The sequence below is a fragment of the Hemiscyllium ocellatum genome, chromosome 36 (assembly GCF_020745735.1).
Source record: "Hemiscyllium ocellatum isolate sHemOce1 chromosome 36, sHemOce1.pat.X.cur, whole genome shotgun sequence".
NCBI lineage: Eukaryota > Metazoa > Chordata > Chondrichthyes > Orectolobiformes > Hemiscylliidae > Hemiscyllium > Hemiscyllium ocellatum.
In genome coordinates this window covers 18,399,278-18,425,372 of record NC_083436.1, presented here as the reverse complement: position 1 = coordinate 18,425,372, position 26,095 = coordinate 18,399,278, and the positions used below count along the sequence as shown (strand labels likewise).

At 42.0% G+C, this 26,095-nt stretch overlaps 1 protein-coding gene across 1 annotated transcript in view; it reads right to left on the bottom strand.

Annotated features, from left to right (window-relative positions):
* LOC132833376 (alpha-1,3-mannosyl-glycoprotein 4-beta-N-acetylglucosaminyltransferase B-like) overlaps positions 1-26,095 on the bottom strand; it is a 244,518-nt gene that overhangs the window by 125,080 nt on the left and 93,343 nt on the right. The window contains exon 3 of the mRNA XM_060851600.1: positions 4,802-4,942. Within this exon, the coding sequence (XP_060707583.1) occupies positions 4,802-4,942 (141 nt within the window). The remainder of the gene's footprint in view (positions 1-4,801; positions 4,943-26,095) is intronic.

The window sequence follows — 26,095 nt, the reverse complement described above, 5'->3', positions numbered from 1 at the left end:
CTCATGGATTAGAGCAGGCTGCATCTCAGGGCTGCTCACATACTCTCTTAGCACTCACTCACTCAGCACTTAACTGCACCCTCACAGCATCCCAGCCATGCTTTGCTCAGCCATGCACACTATTAGCACAATCAGACAATTAAGTAGCTTGCCTGGTGGTCAGTCAAGAGGGAATTCATCACAGAGCCACAGAAATGTTAAGGTGCAGAATAAGACCATTTAGCCCATTGTGCCTACATAAGCTACGAGTGCCTGCCTATCTCCTGCTTTCTCCCCGTACCCTTGGACAATATTTATATCTAATAACCATATAATGCTCCCTTGAATGCCTCAAATGAACTTGCCTCCATCACAATTCCCAGATTGTACATTGCATAACCTATCTCCTTGCTGAATAAAAAAGCTTTTCCTGAGTTCACCCTGGCTACTTTTGCAGACTTTAAATCTATGCCCTCCTGTTCTTGTTCCCTGGGGTGGGAGAGTCCAGAACTGGGGGGCATAGGTTTAGGTTGAGAGGGGAAAGATATAAAAGGTATCTAAGGGCCAATGTTTTCACACAGAGGACGGTGTGTGTATGGAATGAGCTGCCAGAGGAAATGGTGGAGGCTGGTGCACCATTTAAAAGATATTTTGATGGGTATATGAATAGGAAAGGTTTAGAGGGATATGGGCCAAGTGCTGGCAAATGGGACTAGATTAGATTAGGATATCTGGTCGGCATGGACGAGTTGGACCAAACTCTATGACTCTATGTTCCTTTTATGAACAGGAACAATTATTCCTATATACTCTATACTGCTCATTCAGGATTTTGAAAATATTTACAGATCTCTTAGTCTTGTTCTCCCCAAGCAGAATAGTCCCAACTTGTTCAATCTATCCTCATAACTGAAGTTCCTCACCCCTGGAACTATTCTTGTAATCTGTTTCTGCATTCACATCCTTCCTATAATCTGGCACCCAGAACTGTACACAATACTCAAGCTTAGGTATAATAAGTATTTTCTATAAGTTCAACATCACCTTTTTAACCTTGTACTCTCTGCCCCTATTAATAAAGTTTTACTGCTCTCTCTCTCTCTCTCTCTATTTGTCACTAACAAGGGTCTTGCCTTTATCCTACAGCTGTGCCCTTGGGTCCTTGTCTCTCCTGTTAATGAAAACATCTTATCAATGTCCACTCTACCCAGGCCTTTCAGTATTCTGTAAGTTTCAAATAGATTCCCCCCTCATCCTTCTAAACTCCATTGAGTATAGACTCAGAGTCCTCAAACATTCCTTGTTTGTTAAGCCTTTCATTCCAAGGATCACTCGCGTGAACCTGCTTTGGACCCATTCCAAGGTCTATGTATCCTTCCTGACATATAGCGCCCAAAGTTGCTCACAGTATTCTAAACATAGGCTGACTGAGCCTTATAAAGCCTCAGAAGTATATTCCTGCTTTTATATTCTAGTCCTCTTGAAATAAATATCAACACTGCATTTGCCTTCCTTACTCCTCAAGCATTGACCACACTGTGAGGTAGTGAATACCTGAGATTCATGATCCTTTGTGAGAAGTAATTTCTCCATTTCTCTGTTTTAAATCTGCTACCTTTTATCTTAAAACTATGACCTCTTGTTCTAAATTGCCCCGTAAAGGGAAACATCCTTTCTATGTCTACTTTGTCAATTCCTTTTAGCATCTTATATATCTCAATTAGATCTCTTCTCAGTCTTCTAAACTCTAGAGAGTACAGACATGAACTGCTTAATCTCCTCTCATAAAACAAGCCCCACATCTCTGGAATCAATATAGTGAACTTCCTCTGAACTGCCTTCAATACAATTACATCTGTTCTCAAGTAGGAGGATCAAAACTGAATACATTGCATGCAATGTAACCCTGATTTAGACTTCATTACTTTCGTCGTTACTCTGACTTCACCTACTAATTTGCTATTGTTTATGTTAGTGCCAGTTTCTGGGGGGGAGGGGCAGGTTTCCCAGTAAAGGCTTTTCAGAAGGGTATCTGGATACATGGGGTCTCACACATGAATAGAGGCAGAGACTGGGAACCACTGCCCGAAGTAAGTTCACTCTAGCCTTCTATCACAATTAGAAACTGGAATTACACAATATGAAGCACATAATTGTGACCACACCCAGAGTGGGAGGATAATGATGGAGGAGGTTGCCAAACTCCATGACATGAGGTATTTTAGACAGCGAGAGTACTACACACAGAACCATGCTGAGCCTATACCTGCTGACCCCCGAATCCTTGATGATCCTAACGCACTGGATCCCTGCCCTAGACATTACTGGCTAGTTCATTCACATCAGTATTTTTACACAGAGAGGCCAAGGAAAGAATAGGAACACTTGGTCAGGAAGGGCAATGGTGCCAACAGAACGATTACCCTTGTTCATCTTTCTTCCACATGGTACAATAAGCTCTCAACATAGACATCGATCAATGGTATATTCTGTATGGACATGGCATTAGGCAGCATCCTGGCATGGTTATGCTCTGGCTACACAGAGGTTGAAACAGGTATATTGCCAAACCAACAAAACTTAGGCAAACGTGATACTTTGTATATAGTGGACAGTGTCACCAAAGTACCCTTGAAAGTTTTTTCTCTTTCTTTCCCTCCCACTGTGTCTTAATACTGTCTCTGGTTCCACAGGTGGCACAGAGGAAGCCTGTTCAGCAGTGGAGCCTGTTGGCCCTGGCTGTTTGGCATGAGAATTACGAGAGCTGATGGACATCTCAGGCTATGCTGAGCAGACCCTCATCAGATTGAACTTCTAAGGCTCAGGGAGGGGCTGCAGAAAATGAAGATAGAGTGCCTGGCCACCTCTGGAGAGTCCTGAGAGGAGACTTCTGAGGGACATGTTGGTTCCTCCTGCAGCTGGAGCCACTCGCATTGCCCTTTCTCTTTCTGAAGAAGGGATATCTAGAGCGAGAGCCAAGTTTCCTGTCCCTCTGTCACTTGCCATGCCTTCAGTCCTGAGGACCAATGGATGAAGCAATGGTGCACCTCTCCAGCAGACCCTGAGGGTGTTGGGCCTGTATGTCCTTGGATACAAAGGAAAAGACACACTCCATCAGGGTGAGGAGCCTCATGTTAGACAACCATCCAACGATCCTGGCTCTTTTGCCCTATTCAACTCTGTTTTCTCCAGGAATTAGTGAAATGAGTGGTTTGAATGAGATGAAAGTGAGTGGCACAACTGTTAGTGTTGGTGGAGGTGCACAAAAGGTGTTGGGGCGTCCCAGAAAAGTGAGTAGGCAGCAGAGAGGACAAAAGCACAGTCAGTGGTGAAGGAGATTGAGGGAGGTCAAAAGAGAGTGAGGGAAGATGTTAAAGGCAATAGTGGGAGTGGACAAGCTTGGTGGGGGAGGTAGGAGCAGTGGCTGAGACAAGGTGAGTGAGGTAGCACAGACAGGTCAGTGATACTTATCCTGGCAGAGTGGAAAAGATCACCAACTTTCCTGCTGCACTGCTGTACATTTCTCTGAACCATGGAGACTGCATTGACCCAGGCCATGAATATAACAAGGCTGCCAGGGGCAGATGATGTGAGTCTCCTCTACCAGTCAGTCCTCCCAGAAACAGACACCATTCTTCTGCACCAGTCCATCCACCAGATCCCTGCAACATTTCCCCTTCTTCGACATCTTTGGAATGACAGACAGTCCCCGAGCAGGGCAACTTCAGAATGCCAGTGCTCGTCCGGGTGCACATCAGGCTTTCGAAATGTGGCGCAGGTGCCAAAGATGCTAGTTTTCAGAGGCTATCTGATTAGACAGGATTTTTTCTGAGTGGTGCGGTGGAACTAGAACCCCATAAGAATGAGCCATAGGAATGAGGTAGGTAGTTAATGAGGTGAGCTTGGTAAAATATGTCGAGAGATCTCATTGGGTCTCATGGTGAAAAGCCTCCATGAAACTCAACTAAATAGACACAGCCAAAAAGAAAAGATACACCTCTATAACATGGCTATTGATGTTCAGAGAAAGAAATCCCCAAGGGCTTCTTTCCCAAATTGGCTGTATTTGTGTGCTTACTTTGGCCTGAAGAAAGACAACCTCAGTATAATGTGACTCAGTGACAGCACTCCTGCCCTTGGGTGCAATGGTTAGGGATTCAAGTCCAACTTGAGGGAGATGAAAATAAAATCATGGGAGACATTTTAGTTGCAGTACATAGCAGGGTGCTGCACTGCCAAGGTGCCATTCTTTGATTGAGGGGTTAAGTACATGATATAAACTCACTATTTTGGAGAAGAGTAAGGACGTTGCCCCCACCACCCCCACCTCTTGAGTCAAGTACTGTACGATATTTATCATCCAACTAAATATTGAAAATTCATTTCATTGGTGTGTTACCTACAACAGTGGTTACACTGCCTTAATTGGATGTAAATTGCTCTGGGATGACCTGACGTCAGGAAAGGCACTGTCTGTGTGGAAATGTTTGGTTTTATTTGTTTCCTTTATTGCAATTACACTTTCTGCCATTCAAAAAAGTTCAAGGTTTTGATTATCCTGGTCTAGGTGGAAGTAGCAATAAAAACTTGAATGTATAGAATGAAGATAGAGAACTTGCTTTTAAAATTTATTGAGAAAAGAGAGGCAGTTTTCAAATGCTGCTCAGTTGTTAAGTATTACAAGAAGATTTGAGAAATATACTGTGGAACCTTTAAACAAAACCATTTAAGGTAACCGTTCATATAACACGTTAAAGGGAGTACTTTGTTTAAATTCAGGAATTTGAGGCAACAGTTTTAGATGTTTTTGATTGTTTCTTACCTCCAGTCCTGCCCTGTCCTATCATTACTTTTGGTTGAAGGCTGTTTTCATTCAACATCAGATGAGGAAGGTAATAGAAGATATTTGGTTGTTGAACATTATGCTTTCTGGTAAGGTTCAATGCTTTCATCTTCATTAGATCTGAAATCAAGGATACCAATATGAAGGGAGTATTAACAAATCGCAGTAGCTATGTCAGCTTAACGTAGCAACTTCAGTCAAACCATGCCTCTGGTTGTCTGTACATTATGTAGGCTGAGACTTCAATCCTGTATAGAGGTGCTATATTTGCATTAATACATCCTGAGGCCTGTACATTGATTTAACTTGGATGAAAAGAAATCCCATTGCACTACTTGACAAGCGCAAGAAGTCTTCCTGATGCCTTGCCCAACAGCTTTCCTTCAACCATTAATAATTGATCATTCACCTCATGTTTTGTATAAGCAACCTTGCTGTATGAAATGATGAATGACTATGATTGAAAATCAACCTACTGGCTGTGGAATGCTTTGAGATATCCTGGGAATGTGAAAGATGTGGCATAAGGGTATGTTCTTTCTTCTGACTGCTGCACTTTAACTTTTGCCACTAAAGGCTAAACATAAATGACTACTTAAGGCAGGTATGAATAGAGGCCTGATAAGCAAGGAGTGAAAGGTTATTGCTGCCAAATGCAAATGTGAGGTAATCTGATCAGCCATGACCTTACTGAATGGTGGAGCAGGCTTGAGTGGCCTATCTCTGGTTGTGATGTACATGTTCATATGAACATAGCAGTTATCCAATGACAATCCTTAAGGCAGCATTGCTCTCAGGTTAGGCATGTTGTAACACTGGTGCCCAGGTTCCTGAGAGGAGTCAAGCCTGCAAAAACATCAACTTAAGGAGAATTCCAAGGCCTTCTATTCATATATAAGAAGCAGAAGGGTAACTAGAGAAAGAGTTGCTCCTCTAAAGGATAAGGAAGGAAGGTTGTGTGTCGAATCTGAGAAAATGGGTTAGATTCTCAATGATTGCTTTGCATCAGTGTTCACTGATGTAGGCTAAAGGACATTAAGATGGACAAATACCAAGGTCCAGATGGGATCCATCCCAGGTTGCTGAGGGAAGCGGGAGAGGAAATAGCTGGGGCTCTGACAGATATTTTTGTAGCATCCTTAAACACAGGTGAAGTGCCAGAGGACTAGAGGATTGCTAATGTTGTCCCTTTGTACAAGAAGGGTTGTAGGGATATTCTAGGTAACCACAGATCAATGGGCCTGACATCAGTGGTGGGAAAGCTGCTGGAGAAGGTACTGATGGATAAAATCTATTTATATTTGGAAATGAATAGGCATATCAGTATTAGGCAACATGGTTTTGTGCGGGGTAGATTGTGCCTTACCAACATATACATAGACTTTAGTAAGTATTTGATAAGGTTCACCATGGTAAATTAATGGAGAAAGTGAAGTCACATGGTGTGCAGGGTGTCCTAGCTAGGTTCATAAAGAACTGGTTGACCAACAGGAGACAAAGAGTAATAGTTGAAGGGAGTTTATCGAAATGGAGAAAGGTGACCAGTAGGTGTTCAACAGGGATCAGTGTTGGAGCCACGTGTTGTTTGTGATTTCCATAAATGATCTGAAAAAGGGCATTGGTGGTCTGATCAGCACGTTTGCAGAAGACATGAAGATTATTGGATTAGCATAAAGCATAGGGGACTGTCAAAGAATATAGATAAACTGGAGAATTGGGCAGAGATGTGGCAGATGGAGTTCATCATAGAATCCCCACAGTTGTGAAACAGGTCCACACTAACCCTCCGAAGAGTAACTCACCCAGACCCATTCCACTATCCTATTACTCTACATTTACCCCTGACTAATGCATCTCATCTACACACTCATGAACACGATGAGCAATTTAGTATGGCCAATCCATCATAACCTGCACAACTTTGGATTGTGGGAGGAAACTGGAGCACTTGGAGAAAATCCACGCAGACATGGGGAAAATGTGCAAACTCCATACAGACTGGAGGCTGGAATCGAACCCAGGTCCCTGGTGCTGTGAGGCAGCAGTGCTAAACACTGAGCCACCGTGCCGTCCGTAAAGGGGAAGGATGCATTTTGGAAGGTCTAATTCTAGAGCGAACTATACAGTAAACAGAAGAGCCGTGGGAAAAGTTGGTGAGTAGAGAGATCTGGGAGTTCAGGTCCATTGTACCCTGAAGGTGGCTGCACAGGTGGATAGAATAGTCAGGAAGGCAGATAGTATGCTTGCCTTCATCGGACAGGGTATTGAGTATAAGAGCTGGCAGGTCATTTTAAATTGTACAAGACTTTGCTTCGGCCCCATTTAGCATAATGTGCACAGTTCTGGTTGCCACATTACCAAAAGGATGTGGATGCTTTGGAGAGGGTGCAGAGAAGATTTACAAGAATGTTGCCTGGTATAGAAGGTGCTAGCTATGAAGAGAGGTTGAGTAGCTTAGGATTGTTTTCACTAAAAAAAAGAGGTAGAGGGGGGACCTGATTGAGGTCGACAAAATCATGAAGGGTATAGACAGGGTGCATAGAGATAATCTTTTTCTCAGGGTGAGGGATTCAATAACGAGAGGTCACACTTTCAAAGTGAGAGGCAAAAAGTTTAAGGGGGATATACGTAGAAAGTACTTTACATAGAGGGTGGTAGGTGCCTGGAATGCGTTGCCAGCAGAGGTAGTAGAGTCAGTAGAGTAAATCCACTTAAGGTGGGTCTGGACAGATGCATGAGTTGGGGGGGGAGCAGAGGGATGCAGATCCTTAGGAAATGGGTGATAGGTTTAGACAGTGGATTTGAATCAGCTCGGGCTTGAAGGGCCAATGTGCCTGTTCCTGGGCTGTAGATTTTCTTTGTACTTTGATGAGAAAAGAGGACTAGTGGAAATGAATTGTGATAGCTGCCAGAAAACTGAGTGCATGATACACAGCCCATAGTTGTACATTGATAAAACAGAATTCCTTCCCAGTCAGACTGTTGCTAGCTGAGGTGAGAGGCCAAATTAATGCAATTTAATAGAAGGGTAGTCTATGGTACCTTGGAATGATGGGGAGGCAAAAATGAAACTGATGGCTACACAAAAGAAAACCTGAGCCAATCTGTTTGGCAATGCACTTCAGCTCTTAATGAGTGCTGTCATCTAGCCCATTGTTTGCAAAGGTGCCTGCTTTATGCCTGAAAATAAGGCACAATGCCATCCTATTTCTCAGTCTGCAATTCCCAAAGGTTTCTAGTATTTCATTACCAGTAGTCTTAGTTGTGCCTATAATTGACAGGCAAATTGAGTTCTTCAGCCAATGCTGTTTGTATGGAAGCACTTGCTTTGTTAAGCTCATTTCTGACAAGGAAGTCAATCTTGCCTGGCACACGTTCAAAGCTGGTTCTCATTTTGCAGAATGGAAAAGGAATCCAAAAGAACGAAAGAGAAGTACAGAACAGGAACAAGTTGTTCAGCCTTCCAAGACTGTGCTGATCATTGTGCCCAAACTAAATCAAAAAACAAATCTTCTGCCCTTATTTGGTCCATATCCTCCTGTTCCCTCCCTATTCATGTAACCATCCAGTTGCCTCTTAAGTTTCACCAATGTTCCTCCTTCAACCAGATCTTCTGGCAGCACGTTCCAGCTCCTAACACTCTCTGCATGAAAAACTTCCAACGCACATCTCCCTTAAACTTCCACGCTCTCACCTTGAACATGCGCACCCTTGTAATTGAAACTTCAACCCTGGGAAAAAACCTCTGACTGTCCATCCTATCTATGCCTCTCATAAAATTGTAGACCTCTATCAGGTCTCCTCTCGGCTGCCATCTTTCTAGTGAAAAAATCCTAGTCTTTTTAACCTTACATCATAGCTAATGCCCTCGAGACCAGGCAACATCCTGGTGAACCTGCTTTGCACTCTCTCCAAAGCTTCCTCGTCTTTCTGGTAGTGTTGCATCCAAAACTGCACACAATACTCCAAATGCGGCCTAACAACGGTTTTATGTAGCTGCAACATGGTTTATACTCCCTGCCCCGGCCAATGAAAGCAAGCAAAAGCCCTTCATCAGGAATAGAGGCAGGGTGCCTGCAGAGTGGAGAGATAAATGAGAGGGGGTGTGGAGGGTGGGGGTGGGAGAAAGTAGCACAGAGTACAATAGGTGAATGGGGGTGGGGATGGAGGTGACAGGTCAGAGAAGAGGGTGGAGTGGATAGGTGGAAAGGAAGATAGGCAGGTAGGACAGGTCATGAGGGCAGTGTTGAGCTGAACGATTGAAGCTGGGGTGAGATGGGGAAGTAGAGATGAGGAAACTGGTGAAATCCACATTGGTGCCCTGGGGTTGAAGTGTTCCGAGGAGGAAGATGAGGTGTTCTTCCTCCAGGTGTCCGGTGGTGAGGGAGCTCTATCTAGCCAGCCCACCCCAAATTGCATGTTATTTTAGTTTTTTTACAAATGTGCCATGTGAGACTTTATCAAATACCTTACTAAAGTCCACATAAACCATATTCACAGCCCTTCCCTCATCAATTATGTTTGTCACCTCTTCAAAAAATTCAGTCAGGCTGGTGAAGTATTTGCTGAAGCCCCAGCTTCCCTTGCCTCTTGTAGTAACCTGGGATAGATCCGTCTAGCCCTGGGGCCTTGTCTACTTTACTACAACTTAGGACACCCAAAACATTCTCCTTCAATACATTGACATTCTCTGGAGTATTCACACACATCCCTGACCTCAACAGCAGTTCATGTCCTTCTCCTTGAATACCAGTACAAAATGCTCATTTAAGATCTCTCCCACTTCCTGTGGCTCCACACACAACTACCCTCCATTGTCCTTGAGTGGGCATACTTTTTCCCTTGCTATCCCCTTTCTTCTAATATATGCATAAAAAGCCTTGGGATTCTCCTTGACTCTGTTTGCTAAAGACAATTCATGATCCTTTTCAGCCTTCCTAATTCCGCATTTAAATTCCTTCTTAATTTTCCCAGTTGCTTGTGCTGCCTTTAGTTTTTGAGGATCTTCCTGGCTTTCAGGCATAGGTAAACCAGCAAGTGTACTTTGAGGTTGTGTACAACTGCATGAGACCCAGATGTCAGGAACCAATAGTATCTATGATGGTCCTCAGCCTAAAAGACTCCCAAAAGCTCATTGATTAAGGAAGACTTCTCATTCTTTCCTTCATTCCATTTTCTTTAATATAAAAACCACTTAGCTGCTAAGTGTTTACGACTTCAGGTGCAAATCAGAAAGTATCATTTATCTTAAAAGACAGACTATTTGTGTCGCACAATCTAAGACATAACTGTTTCCTTCCTGTGTTGGAACGGTTTTAACCAAGGGCTTGCAAGGCACCTGTTTTTGTTAATCACCTCCGGCTACATCGTGGCAGTTTGACATCTCAAATTCAACACCAAGCATTACAAGTACATTTCCACTTTTGGAGAGATAAAGCATCACTGCAGCTGGCAATGATGAGCGGTCTGGGGCCATGCCTTGCCACAGATGAACCCTTGCATTTTCCCAAGTTTAATTGTGAAAAGTTAACTCAGTCAAGATATCTCTAAGAGTAATTATGGCAATAATGGGAGATATCAATCCAAGCAATAAAACATGTTCACGCAGAGAAAAACATTATTTTCACAGGCTTTTTGGCAGAACAGGCCTTTTAGATTCAAATTGTTACAGTCAGAAGTTTATATAACTATCATTTGACTCTCAAGACATCTATCTGTTGTAGCTATCTTAGATTTAGTCGATCACAACGTGGTTACTATTGCTGACTGATTCTGAATATTTTAGCATGTTGATAGGAGGAAATTTTTCATAGGAGAAGAGTGAAATCTAGTGACATATAGGCATAACAGCAGGTTTAATTTCTCAAAATAATATTTAATGTATATGAGACGAATGGAAAACATAAGTGGGGCTGGATAACTTCAGGGCTCCCAAAATGTCTTCAACATCAATCTCTTTGTAACTTCATAGATGTTAGCAGATTGTATCTACCTTATCTTACTAAGTAATGAGAACTTCCTTGTAATTTAACTTGTTTTCTTCTTGTATTACTTCCTTTTATCACTGTAATAGCCTCTTGTTTTGGATTACCAGAGGTTGAATTTAAAAAAGATTACTGACATTATTTAGACTGCCCAACCCCAAATAATGATTCGATTACAGGAAGATTTGCAATATATTAGCTTGTTGGTCGCCTTTTGAAAAAGTCCAAACTTAATTACAGACATAATAGGGAGCAGATAAGACATGATATTATATAGCTTGAGTCTTAATTCTTTTTGGGTCAAGCTAAACTTTCTTGCATTGTTGAGATGTAATAATTTTTAAAGAATTCTCCTTTTAGAAATCAGATTTTTGAAGGCTTGGTTTCTGTCTGTAGTTTAGGAACATTAACTGGTGGCAGTTTATCTGTGCTCATGCCTTCCCAAGAGTGGAACCTGAAGTAGGCTGCACTTAAGACCATAAGACCATAAGACATAGGAGTGGAAGTAAGGCCATTCGGCCCATCGAGTCCACTCCGCCATTCAATCATGGCTGATTGGCATTTCAACTCCACTTACTAGCGTTCTCCCCGTAGCCCTTCTGCTCTTGTTAAGAATGATTGAGAACGCTGGGGCCATACTCAATGGAGATTGAGAGGGGATCTCATTGAAGCTTACAGAATACTGAGCAGCCTGGATAGAGAGTTGAGGAGAAGGTATTTCCACTAGGAGGAGAGACTAAGACTGACAGCACAGCCTCTGGATGAAAGGATGACTCTGAAATGGAGATGAGGAGGAACTTCTTCAGCCAGAGGGTGGTTAATCTGTGGAATTTATAGCCACAGAAGGCCATGGAGGCTAAGTCATTGAATATATTTAAAACAGAGGTAGATAGGTTCTTGATTAGTAAGTGGATCAAAGCTTACATGGAGAAGGCAGAAAAATGAGGTTGACAAACACATTTGCCATGACTCAATGGTAGAGCAAACTCAGTGGACTAAATGGCCTCATTCTGCTCCTATAGCTTATAGTCTTATGGTTGGGAACCAATTTTCTCATAATTCCATTTAAAATTCAAATTGTTAGTGATGTACATTGGAGGCATGAGCAATCATGCACTTGGAGCAAGTACTTATTGATGGATCCTGCTGTCAGCTTTGGCTGGGACCTGATAAACGTCTGGGAGGTGAGGGTTTAGATTACTTACAGTGTGGAAACAGGCCCTTCGGCCCAACAAGTCCACACCGACCTGCCGAAGCGCAACCCACCCATACCCCTACATTAACCCCTTACCTAACACTACGGGCAATTTAGCATGGCCAATTCACCTGACCCGCACATCTTTGGACTGTGGGAGGAAACCGGAGCACCCGGAGAAAACCCACGCAGACACGGGGAGAACATGCAAACTCCACACAGTTAGTCGCCTGAGTCGGGAATTGAACCCGGGTCTCAGGCGCTGTGAGGCAGCAATGCTAACCACTGTGCCACCGTGCCGCCCTCATGAGTCATGAGTCACAAATTTCCCTTGGAAATGAATGCATGTTGTTTGCAGAAGGACTTGCTCAAGCAGTGGTGGATAGTTTGTTTTGTGGAGATTTAGCTGGAGTGGGTTATTTTGTGTAAAAAATGAGGTCTGCAGATGCTGGAGATCACAGCTGCAAATGTGTTGCTGGTCAAAGCACAGCAGGCCAGGCAGCATCTCAGGAATAGAGAATTCGACGTTTCGAGTTTTGTGGGCTAGTGGCCCACTGTCAAGATTGGGGGCTTTACCCTGCCAGCAACTTGTATGGTTGTTGGTTAGTTCCCATGTTGGGGCTGTGGGTGAATGGGGAGAAGCCATCAGGTCTCCACAGGCTCACAAGTTGTTTCTGTTCTCTGTAGTGCCAGCCAACTGAAGCCTGAAGAAAACTAACCGACTTTTCCTTCTGTAGTTGCTGTAAGCTGTGACTTCTAATTGATAAGTCAGCGTTATTTTATAAGTTCAAACCAGTCACCCTGTGCCTTCTGCAACCAAGTGAAAGCAAAGAGAAGATTGCCTATTTGTATGTGTGTATAAGGAATATTTATTTGTAATAAATTGTCATTCTTGTGAAATACAAAAACCTGGTCCATGTTTCTTGTTCACCTGGGTCTACAAGTCCAGTAAATAGGAGAATTCTGCATACTTCTTAAAATCTTTAACTTTTGCGATGACTCCAGGATTAGTGGAGCCTGATTTTTAGCAATGCTATCCCAGTGAGGTGAAATCCTAGTGGGCGGCACGGTGGCACAGTGATTAGCACTGCTACCTCACAGCGCCAGAGACCTGGGTTCAATTCCTGACTCAGGCAACTGACTGTGTGGAGTTTGCACATTCTCCCAGTGTCTGCGTGGGTTTCCTCCGGGTGCTCCGGTTTCCTCCCACAGTCCAAAGATGTGCAGGTCAGGTTAATTGGCCATGCTAAATTGCCCATAATGTTAGGTAAAGGGGTAAATGTGGGGGTATGGGTGGGTTGCGCTTCGGCAGGTCGGTGTGGACTTGTTGGGCCGAAGGGCCTGTTTCCACACTGTAAGTAATCTAATCTAATCTAAAAAAATAATAGCAAGTTTACTGCACAATGCCACAGATTTCGGTGACACCTTATGGAGACAGCCTCAGCAGTCTCTGGCATTGCCTTTCTAACATCTGCATCCTGTTTTTGTAATGGCTTCTCTAAATGACTACATCCTGACCAGCCTCTCCTGTTGGTGCTGCTGTGTTGCAGCCTCTGGTGTTGACAACTTTTCCTCTGTCACACCTATGGTCCTGCTCTTGACCCTATCCTCTGTCCTCCCGTGTAACCCTCTTCGACTCCTCCATGTTACAGATCCTATTCCACGCTCCATGGCCTACTCCCCCTGACTCCATGCAAGTTGCCATTCTCCTGCTCACCATCCTTGTAGAATTTAACAAAGTAAACTTCAAACCTCAGACATAATTACACAACACTGACTGTTGTCCATCTTTAAATGAGTGTGAACTTGGGTGTTATGAGAGTCACATGTGCTGATGGTGTAATCTTGAAAGTAGGACATAATTTTAATATTATTAGTCTTCTTGGCGTATGAATGCATTACAAGGGTAAATATGCACAGGATAGAGAGAAACCTGATCTACCATTAACTTAATCTCTGCAACTCAACCCAACATAAGGAAACGAACATTTTGGTTCCCACCTAACTAAATTACTCTGAATGCTACACTTCTCAACAGTACAGGCTGCATTAAGTACTGAACAATGTTACCAATGGGATTTCAGCAGTAAAATGATTATTGACAAAATATTCCTCCTTACAAATGTTTATGGTACCACAGCAAAATAGACAATGGGCTAATTAATTTTGTACAATCACTTAGAGAAATAATTATCTTAACAAAAACACATCTTCGAACATTGCACTAATCCTCTGCCAACCCTAAATGATCATTTCACACCCCACCATGGACTTCAGCAGTTCATAAAGATATTTTGCCATCATCTTCTCAATGTTAATTATCGATGGGCAACACATGCGAGTTAGCCATCAGCCCCCAATCCTGTGAATAAATATGTTTTAAAATGTGGGTTACGTTAGGGGAGTATACTATTCACACATTGGGAGGACAATCAAATAATAAAGTGCTATGAAATTTAATAATTCATTGAGGGTAGGAATCTTGAAACATGTTTTAAGATCACTAAAGAAACAATGTGTACCAGATTGAGCATGACTAACGAACCAGAACATTCTAACAGAAGATGAACCTCTGAGCAATAGAAACCATAATGTGATCAAGGGTGTTATTGGGTTTGATAACAAGAAGGGAAGTTCTCAAGTTAGGATTACAAGTTTCAGTGAAATAATATTGAAGGGATGTGCATGAATTAACTGCCAGTAAATAGGATCAAATGAAATGGTTTAACACTTCTTGGAAAGTAATACAGATCCTCAAACAGTAATAGAAGGAGATAGAAAAGTTAAATAGGTAGCAATAATAATATTTAAAACAGAATTTCAACAACCCTAATATTAAATGGGATAAAATCAGATTAAAGCTATAAAGGGTGTGGAATTATTGAAATGCTTTCAGAGCTTTTATTTTGGTTGATCTGTAGCTGGGCTATGATTTGCTCAGAGTGGCATGAAAACAGCTAATTGTAGATAAGACAACGCTAGAACAGGAGGAGGTATTCAGACAGGATATAGGGAGGGTTCCACTTAGAAAAAAAGTGCAACTCTCAAATCTAGGCCACTAGGAACGTCAAAGACAAAGCCAATGACACTTAGAATTGCAGAAAGCTGAAAGGAACATAAGAAGTTTAGGGCTGAAATTAATAAAGACAAAATTAGGAAAGATGGCTGTCTGAGAAATGAAGACACAGAGTGACTTTGAAGAGCATGTCCACAGATCCCTGAAGGCAATAGAATAGATAGGTAGAGTTGTTCAGAAGCCATACTTGATACTTTCCTGTTTCTATTTCTGAAGTGGAAATTTATAAAACATTACATGGATTGACTACCTACAGGTTGTGCACTTTTTGAGCAAAATACAATAAATCTGCAAATATAATTCTTTACATGAAAATTCACCTCTTAGACTTATAAGTGTGTGTGTGTGTGTGTGTGTGTGTGTGTGTGTGTGTGTGTGTGTGTGTGTGTGTGTGTGTGTGTGTGTGTGTGTATGACAGTGTGTTTGTATGTGTGCATGCTTGTTAAAGTATGTGTGTAAATGTAATGGCGTTTAAGCTTGGAGGAGGATGTGTGTGTGGGTGTGAGTGTGGGGGCTGTATGGGTGTGTATATGTGAGAGAGTGTGTGTATGAGAGAGGGTCTGTGTGAGTGTGTGTATATGAGAGGGTGTATAGCTAGTGGGGTCACCTGTACAGTATGAACTCAAGATCCCGGTTGAGTCTATCCCCAACGATTCTGAACTTGGCTATCAGCCTCTGCTCAGCCACTCCGTGTTGTTGCGTATCCCAAAGTCCACCTTGGAGGATGGTCACCTGAAGATCCGAAACCGAATGCTCTGACCGCTAAAGTGTTCCCCGACTGGGAGTATTTACCCGTGTCTGGCGATTGTTGTGCGGGTACTATTTTATAACTTCCTATGTTGGAAATAGAACTAGTCTGACTGAATTGGAATACAGACAGACTTTAACCCCACACCTTTAATGCATTGTCTGAGCTGAGGTGTCACCTTTTTGGATGGACTGAATAGCCTTGTCCTGCTCCAATGTTCCTATTGCCACTGACAGTCAACTTGTCTTCAGACACAAGCTACAATGTGAAGGAGGTGTAGCTGCCACTTTTGAAAGGAGTGTCTATGATCCCAAAGTTGTTCCTGACAGATTCTTTGTATTCACCAATAATGTAAGCAAAGCTGAGGGATGACAGTCACACTATTAATTACTGACTTCAAACAACAACTGAAAATCTCTGACCTTCCTTCTTTAGGTAAGTTGGATCATTATACACGTCATTAGTCTGGAACAGCAAATTGACATAATTACTATATCATTTCATCAGTCACCAAAACCACGTAATTGGCTTTTCATAGCAGCAGAATAATTACAGATGAAAATGGAATTTATTCTTGCTGAATTTAACTAGGTAAAGATTCTAAAATGTCACCACTAAACATCTTAGCAACCAGAACCATGTAAAGAACTCTAGATGTGCCCAGGTCATCAAGTTTTTTCATGATCTGTTTTAACTTGTATTCTGTTGTTTTAGCTGTACATATAGTTCAAGACCTTATGGCTTTATCAACTGTTGCTCTGGATTACTTGGATATGTTCAGATGTACACAGAAAAGTACCTGGGATCACCCTTGTTCAACATAATTCATGGAATATACATTAAGTTTTTTTTCGTACTTTAGCACTGTATAGTCGACTGCGTTTAATTTAGTTTGCCAATTGTTTCGATTATGTTTATACTGTGCCCAATTCATTTTGTCACTTCCGTGAGAACTGTTCCAAAACAACGCTTCTCTTCCCACTCAGTTGGTATCTTCTGATAATTTGACCATTTTCCATTGCACTTCAGAATCCTGCTCGTACAGAAAAATGATTTAGTTACTTCAGCGTCAAGACCTAAAAATCCCCACTTTGCCAGAGGTCTGTTTATGCATATTTGTTCTCTCCCAACCTTCAGGCAGTTACTTATCCATTGCCAAGACATGTCTAAAAATTTATTAATAACCTTTTGGATGTAACTTTGTCAAAGGTGTGTAGCTTTATAATAGATTTGGCTTGTCATTTCTTCAAAGAAGTTGGAGTGGTTGCTCAGGCAGATTCTTTCTGAATCCATATAGACTGCTGTTAACTAGTTGATTTATACCCACACCATTAACCCTGCGTGCTCTCTGTTCTGCCTTCTCAGTTACTGAGTATACCTCGCCACCTTTCCTGTACATGCACCAGCGCTAAGCCTTGCCACCCATTGTAATCTCACTCATTCCGTCCTTTCCTCTCATTCCAGGCATGGCAGACAGAGCCTGTATGGGTAGAAGGCTGTCTGACAACCATATTCTGCCCTCTATGAGGACAGAATCCTGGCCTTGCAGGAGATGGTTAGATCACTCCTGAAGGGGAATTCCCAAACATTCACATCCCAGCAAACAAGTAAGTACCACTCTTCCTTCCACTGCAGCTCTCACTTTAACATTGTTCTCACTCTCAATCATTGTGTACCACGTCTAATCAGTGGCCACAACTTTTTCTCTGATTGGCCCAGCTCCTGCAAAAGATCTGCCTTGGACATATGAGGACAAGATTATAGAGGCCCCAGAGAAAGTAATAACCAGGCCGTTTCCTGCAGCCCCCCAATCAGCCAAAACACTGACACCTCAGAGGAACGTTAGGCACAGAGAGTTTGGGTAAATAGCACCTCACAGCTCTACAGCTGACCCAGGAAGAAATGCCCCAGACCATTGGCACTGGGACGACTGACAGAGACCAGGGACCTGCTCAGACCCAAGCAGAAGACCCTGTGCTGTCAGTAATTAGGGACTTTGTCCGAATGCGCAGGAGAAACAGGAACAGCAGACAGAAATGTGGGAGGAATGGCCCCCAGTGCTCAGAAGCTACCACAGTGCTGTGATATATGCAACCATCTGGTTGTCTCCAGGGACAGGGTCTGCTGGAGAGGCACAGAAACCTCTACTCTATCGCTCCAGCTATGGTCCTTAGGACTGAAAGCATAGTGATAAAGGAATGGGCAACTTTGACTCCAGTCCAGTCGTTCCTTCTTCACAAGAAAAAGGGATAGTACCAGAACACACCCAACCAGAGGTGGAACTGCACAGAGGTCCTGCAGAAATCTCCTCTTGGAAGAAGAGGGGCAAAGCCTCCCACCTCCATCCTGACTGACCCCTCTGACCTTTGAAAATTGAAGCCAAGGTGGATTAAACTGACGTTGGCATGTCTGGTCCATCTATACCCAAGATTCTCCCAGAGTCACCTCATCAATCTTCCAGGGCCAGCAGGTTCCCTTCAACCCAGCTGTTGGACTAGGGAGTACGCAAAGACAGTGTGAGAGGGCATGCAAAATTAAAATGGGCTGTGGGCACCTTGGGCGACATGAGTCAAAATAACATCTCTCAGTTTGTGCATAAATATTTCTGTATTTAACTTTGATGTGGTTGTGAGTTTCTCTTTGTAAGTGCTAAAAGTATCTTCACATCACCTATTCATAAGAGGATAAAATGCCCATTTCACCATCTGGGAGCGGGCGAACAACATATACACGTGGCATTGGGTCTTGGAGACACTTTAGTCCTTGCTTGTCCCTTGTCCCTAATGTTTGGTTCTCGCTGTGTGCAAAAGTGTATTTGTTGAAAAGTTGTTCACTAGCAGCTGTGCTAAGGAGGTGCAGCAAAGATAGAGCATTAACACTATAGGATAGCCAGGCCGTAATCAGCCTGCTTACCTGGGTCCTGTGCAGGGTATGGGCCTGTGACCAATGTCTTCTTCCTTTGTTAGAGCATTCACCAACTTGTTATTATTTTTTATTTTATTCTTTTATCAATTTTGTTTTGGAGGCATGAGCAGAAAATGGCTTTTAGAAAATGAGCAGTAGTTTGCATTTGTTAAAAGAAAAAGACCAAACAAGCTATTGTTTGTTTGTGAGGCTAGGCCTGGAAGTTAAGTGCAGGTTGGTTCTTGACTCAAAGAGAATAAGAGAATAATGTTTAAACGGAGAGCGGATGTTGGCCATTATCAAGGTCATTACCTGGGTATTGGACCCAACCAGTCTGGAAAAGATTGTATGTTCCAGCAGATGTTGAATGGTAACTGGGACCTTATGGGGAAATATTCTGTCTGACAGGGAGGGAACAGTGTCTGAATGGGGTTTTGAACATTTTTTTGTGAGAAGGAGCTTGATGCTACATCATGATGATTTGAAAGTTCCCTGCCTTGCCCTCCCATTATAATTTCTTGGAAGTTCAGAGAATAGGAGCTAAGTTACAGTATTGTTATGAAGTTGAAGGTGTGTATGTACCTTAAAGAGAGAGTGAAAGCTGGCAAGCACCTGACATGTGGCAGGTGACAGGTGTACTGGAGAATTGAAAGGTGTAACTTTAAGATATATCCTTTGGCTGAAACCAAGATATCTCAATTGTTTTCACAGCAGTTAGAATATAAATTATGCCCAAAGACACTAAAACCCGATCGAATTTGAATTTTACTGTTTTGACAACATTGAGCCAATGAGACAATCTGATGGTTGGTGTATAAAAAGCAGGCACTTTGGACAGTTAGCCAAAAAGAATACCACCTGCCATTGTCAGACAGACTGCCCAAAAATACCCTTTGTCAAAAGTACCTTTCTCATATGAAAAATATGTGCAGAAGATTGAAGACAACCCGGGAAGATCTACAAACAAAGGAAGATCGACACCAGGACGATAACCACTCTCTGGCTTTGAAAACTGACTTGCTGGAAATTTAATCGGGGCTTTATTGGATCAATATATCGTTATAAAGTGGGAGATAGATAACAAACCTTTAAGAGAAAGGAGGCTTAGAGTTATAAATAGCTGTTGTTTAATGTTCACTTTAGAGTTAAAGAATAAAATTGATATTTTTTGTTAAGTTATGGAATTTGGTAGTTCTCTGTCACTTATACCTAACCAGATTAGAAGACGAGATGAGCTTTTCTGTGTGTTTGGTTTAATTAGTAGGTGGGTCCACCACCGTATCGCAACAGTATCAATGACTTCCTCTGCGCAAAAAGGTGACCCTGATTGACATCTTCAGAAAGTCAACCAAAAAAACAACTTGTTTATTCCTTAACTGTGTTTATGTTCTGTCTTCATGTGAATGAGGTTGAAAACAAAATTTATCAGATTTAGATAACAACTAGATAACTGTTGTTCAATTTTGCTCTGCTAAAATTACTGTATTGTTAACAAATTGCTACGGCTTTTGTTTAAGCCCCAGACGCGGGGTCCAAATTTGTTTATTTGCAGAGTCTAGGATTGGTTATTCAAAAAATCTGGCAAGGAAATAGTAGGCCATTTCTGAGGGTTTTGGATGTTTTAATTTTACTGTATTGCGAGGACAGAGGTAGTTTGGCTGGCTGACTCCATATTGTAACATAACTGGAGAATGGTCCAGGAACTTGAAACGCCGACAGTAGGTCCGGAATTGGATTTTTGATACCTAGAATGGGTAATCAGCACCCAATTTATGTTCAGACCTAAGATAAAACTGGAAATTAAAGAAGATTTTTTGAAAGTAACAGAAGGTTCTTTCATACAGTTGGGTGTGCAACTAAAGTTAAATGAGTAGAGTTATCCAGCAAACTGCTAATAAAGTTGCCAGAGAAAACTAAGAAAGCAGATTTTATAGATTTAATAATGAAACAGGCTTCATTGAAACAGAGAGGCCTGGTGGTACAGGCAGAACATCAAATGAATCAGTGAACCTTAATTTGCAGTTTTGGAAATGCGAATATTAGAGAGAGAGAATTCCAAAAACATTCAGAACTTAAAAACTAGAATTCCACAGGGCAAAAAAAGAAAAAGAAAGAAGGGAGGAAAAATAGAGAAAGAGAGCAGGAAAGAAGGGAAGATGAAGAGAAAGATCAAGAATTTAAAATGAAAATGTTGCAGCTTAGGAAAGTTAAACCAAAGGTGTGGGAAGAGGAAATTTCTAGTCATAAACCACAGTTCAGTTCAGAGATGTATAAGATTGTGCAGCCTTTGCCAACATTTGAAGAGAAGGACATGGAAGCACTTTGGATGTTGTTTGAGAAAGTAGCAATACAAGTCAGGAGGCCAAAAGCAGATTGGACCTTGCCCATACAAAGTAAATTAATTAGTGAAGTGCAAGAGATTTATGAATCCTCATCAGGGGAGTGTTCTTGAAATTATTAGGTGAAAAGGTCACTCTAAGCACTTATGAATTGGTCCCAGAAATAGAGGCAGAGGTTTTGATACTTACAGAAACAGCCTGGACAAACATACACTAAGATTGAGAGAGTTAAATAAAATTATGTTGATGGGTGGATGACAGCATTAAAGATTAAGAATAATTACAATGCTCTCAGAGAAATTATTATTTTAGAAGCATTTAAAATTTCCTTACCTTCTATAATCAGAACACACGTGGAAGGGTGATATATAGCAATGGCAAGACAAGCAGCTAAAACGGCAAATGCTTATGAACTGATTCATGAACCTTTTTTTACTGTAATTCCAGAAATGTGAGTACTAAAGAAAGAGGGAGAGCAAAAGGAAGGCAGTTGGCCAGGGATAGTAGGAAATTTCCCAAGGACTCCTCCTAAGATTAAGGAGGAAACGGTTGAGGGTGAAAGAGAAGTTCAGAAGTTTAACTGCGTCAGTTGTAATCAGTTGGGCCATGAGCATTTGGAATGTTGGAAGTTGAAAGGTAAGCCCATGGGACTGCCAAGAATTAGTAAAAATGAGTTGGAGAAGGGAACACAAAAAGTCAACAGCATAGAGCAGGCCGAAGGTCTAATTATAACAAAATGGCTGGAGGTGAATTCTGTCCTTTGTAAAGTAGGATGTGGGGTAGATGGGAGGTATGCAGGATTTTTGTCAAAAGGAAAAGTGATTATTTTTCCTTCAGGTGAGATAGCTAAACCTATAACTATAATGAGAGATACAGTGGAACAGGATCACTTTTACTGGAGAAAGCTTTGATTTTCCCTCCAGAGAATTCAATGGGAGCTGAGCGATTAATAAATGAGGTTTGTGCAGAATATATTCCAGTTCCATTATATAATGTACAACTGGGACATGATTTGTTATCAGGAGCAGTAATTGTCAGTGTTGTAAAAAACTGTACTGCTTGAGGAAGTAGACTTACTTCTGGGTAACAAGTTGGCAAGAATAAAAGTAGTGGCAAAAACAAAAAATTGCTGGAAAACTTAGCAGGTCTGGCAGCATCTGTGGAGAGAAATCAAAGTTAATGTTTTGGATCCAGTCACCTTTCCTCAGAGGAAGGGTCCTTCTGAGGAAGGGTCACTGGATCCAAAATGTTAACTGATTTCTCTCCACAGATGCTGCCAGACCTGCTGAGCTTTTCCAGCAGTTTCTGTTTTCGTTTCCGATTTTCAGTATCTGCAGTTCTTTCGGTTTTTATCTAAAAGTAATAGTTTGGTCCATTACTACAGAATGCCAAAGGAGGTTCAAGAAACAACAATTACAGGAACAGACTCCTGGTGGTTTTTCTTCATGTGTAGTAACCAGGGAAATGACTAAACAACATTTTTCAATAAGGATTAATATGACATCCCAAGCAAGTGAAAGGATAGCTGAAGCTTTCATAAAAGGTGAAGATAATCCAGGTGTTTAGTATGATATCCATAAATGAAGCACAAAAGGCAGATCCTGAATTAAATAAACTAGCATAGTCAGTTCATACTGAAGTACAGGCCGAAGCAATTCCAGAGTGTTATAATCTTAAGAGTGGAGAGCTGATGTAGAAGTGGAGGCCTTCTCATAGACCTGCCGATGATGTACAGTATCAAGTATTGAATGTAGTAGGGGGTGGACATGAGAAATAAGAATAAGAGTCAAAGAGAAATTGACAATTCTCAAAGTGAACTTCCTACTATTAGGTTTACAAAATCAGTGATATTGGAGAACTATTCATGGTATTTTTGCATCTGGAGTAAGATCAATAAAGAGATGTATGAGATTGCTCAGAAAATGTAAAGACATTTTTAAGTATACAATTGGATGTACCACATTAGCTGAACAGGATGCAAATATCGGTGATTCAGACCCAATATAACAAAACTCATATTGATTAAAACCAGAAAAACAGGACAGAATAATAGAAAATTTAATACATATTGGGAAATAAATTGATCGAACCAAGACAGAGTAATCTGAATTCTCCTGTAGTATTGGTTCCAAAATCAGACATTTCAGTTAAACTACATGTAGACAATTAGAAAGTGACTGTAGTCACAAAGACAGTCAAATCCAATTTGCATTGATAAGGTTGGTAGTTGAAGACATGACCAATAAAGTGGCCTATGTCTGCCCACACTAAATGGCTGACAATAAGAATAGCCCAGCATAACATTAAAACACAAGATGGCTGAAAGAAGATATATGAGACTAACAGTCTGTCCCACCCTTAAGTAAAGAAAGTAACGATACCTTGGTAGAGGAAACTTACCAGGATGTTGCCTGGTATAGAGGGATGGTCTTATGAGGAAAGGCTGAAGGACTTGAGGCTGTTTTTTTTAAAGAGAAGGTTAAGAGGTGACTTAATAGAGACATACAAGATGATCAGAGGATTAGATAGGGTCAACAGTGAAAGCCTTTTTCCTCAGATGGTGATGGCTAGCACGAGGGGGCATATCTTTAAATTGAGGGGTGATAGATATAGGACAGATGTCAGAGGTAAGTTCTTTACTCACAGCTTAGTAAGGGCATGGAAAGCCCTGCCTGCAACAGTAGTAGACTTTAAGGGCATTTAAATGGTCATTGGCTAAATATATGGAGATCAAGGTGGATGAGTGATTTTTTGAAAAGTTTTTTAAAAATATTGATACAGCCCCTCTGCATGGAGGCAGGCCTTCCACTGAGCTAACTTCCTCTACTATTGTTCTAAGGTCACCCAGCTGGACCCCACCATTCCAGAATAAAAAACAGAATTTCCAGGCCCTTTTCACCCTTGCTGTGTTTATGAAAACAGGAAATGTCCTCACTCTGCGTCTGTGATCCTGGAACAAAAATCCAGGACCCTGTGTAGGCTTTAGGCAAGGGAAGTATCACGGCCCAATGGTTAACGCTGCTGCCTCACAGTGCCAGAGACCTTGGTTCAATTCCAACCTCCTGTGTTGAGTTTGCACATTCTTCCCATGTCTGCATGAGTTTCCTTTGGGTACTCCGGCTTCCTCCCATAGTCCATAGTCCAAAATTGTGCAAGTTAGGTGGATTGGCCATGATAAATTACCCATAGTATCCATGGATGTTCAAGCTTGGTGGATTGCAGGGTTACAGAGATAGGGTGGGAGGGGTGGGTCTGGGTGGAATGCTCTTTGGAGGGTCATTGTGGACAGGCAGCATCTGAGGTGGAGAGTTGATGTTTCAGGCATTAGCCCTTCATCAGGAATGTGGGGTGGTGGGCCCAAGGGGGCTAAGAGACAAATAGGAGGGGGTGCAGCTGGGGGAGAAGGTAGCTAGGAAGGCAATTGGTAGATGCATGTGGGGGTTGATGGTGATAGGTGGGAAGGAAGATGGACAGATGGGAGCAATTCCACTCTAGAACATTCCAGATGGCCTCCTACTTCAAGGACCACAATTCCACCCTCCTCCACAAGCTATGTGGTCAATAATGCCCTCCAGTCCATCTGCTCCACTTCCCACACTTCCGCCCTCAAATCCTACCCTCCAACTGTAACAAGAAAGGAACCCCTGGTCCACACCTTCCACCCCACCAATTTCCAGATAAAATGCATCATCCTCCACCATTTCTGCCACTTACAGTCAGACCCCACCACCAGAAATATATTTCTCTCCCCACTCCTATGAGCACTTCGTAGAGACCATTCCCTCTGTGATGCCCTCATTAGGTGCATGCACCCCACCAACCCACTCTCCATGTCTGCACCTTCCCTTGCCGCCGAAAGAGGTGTAAAACCTGTGCCTACATCTCGCCCCTCAGCTTCCAAGACCCAAAAGGATCGTCCACATCCAGCAAAGATTTTCCTGCACATCCAAATACCTCATCTACTCTGTCCAATACTTTTGACATGGTCTCCTCTACATTGTCTGATCCGACCAATCACCATCACCCTCCACCTGCATCTACCTATCGCATTCCTTGTTACCTTCTCCACTGCCCCACCCCGGTCCTATTTATCTCTTGGCCCCTTTGGGCCGTACTCCCACATTGCCAATGAAGGGCTTATGCGTAAAATGTCAACTCTCCTGCTCCTTGGATGCTGTCTGACCTGCTGTGCTTTTCCAGCAGCATGCTTTTTGACTCTGATCTCCAGCATCTACAGTTGCCACTTTCTCTCAATGGGCCAAATGGCCTGCTTCCACACTGTAGGGATCCAATGATTCTGAAAGATGCAAACTTCTGCCATCAACTTTATAAGGGATGGTGGGATACTCTAATCATGGGCATCCCAAAAATATTTGCACACATTAGACTCAGTAATAAGGACATCCATTTTACAATTATGCCTCTATCAGAAGTGTGCAGGTACTAGGTAACCTTGTTAACTGAGGCACTGAGCAACATGAAAAGAAAGCTATTGTATGTAATATATTAGGCATGAGGTCAACTGCACAATAAAACCTGAAGATAGTTTCAGTTTTAGGGAAAGGATACTTTAACAGTAAGAAATAATTTTTCTCACCTTGTAAATGTTAGTAGTTTTACCCTCAGAAAGTTCAATGGAAAGCACAAGGACACACCCATTACCTGTGTCCTAGCTAAGCCAAAGCTGATGTTAAATATGAATATAATGAGAGAACCATGCCCTCAGTGGCATGCTATCATGGTCAACCAAAGCATTCTCTATGGTGGTGAATCCAGCCACATTCTTTACCATCATGGTATCTCAATTAGTTCTCTTTAATTTCCAATTATAAAACTAAAAGGTCCAATGTTTGATAAATAGTTTTCATTAATGGTGTGGCTGTCAACAGAGGAGAACAAGCACATAAGCATAAAGTGAAATGTTACAGTTGAAAAGGTCATAAATCGCACACAATATGTCGTTACTGCATTTGTTAAATGACGACATCTTGCATTTTCTTGTATTTTCTAACTGCTGATTACAAATA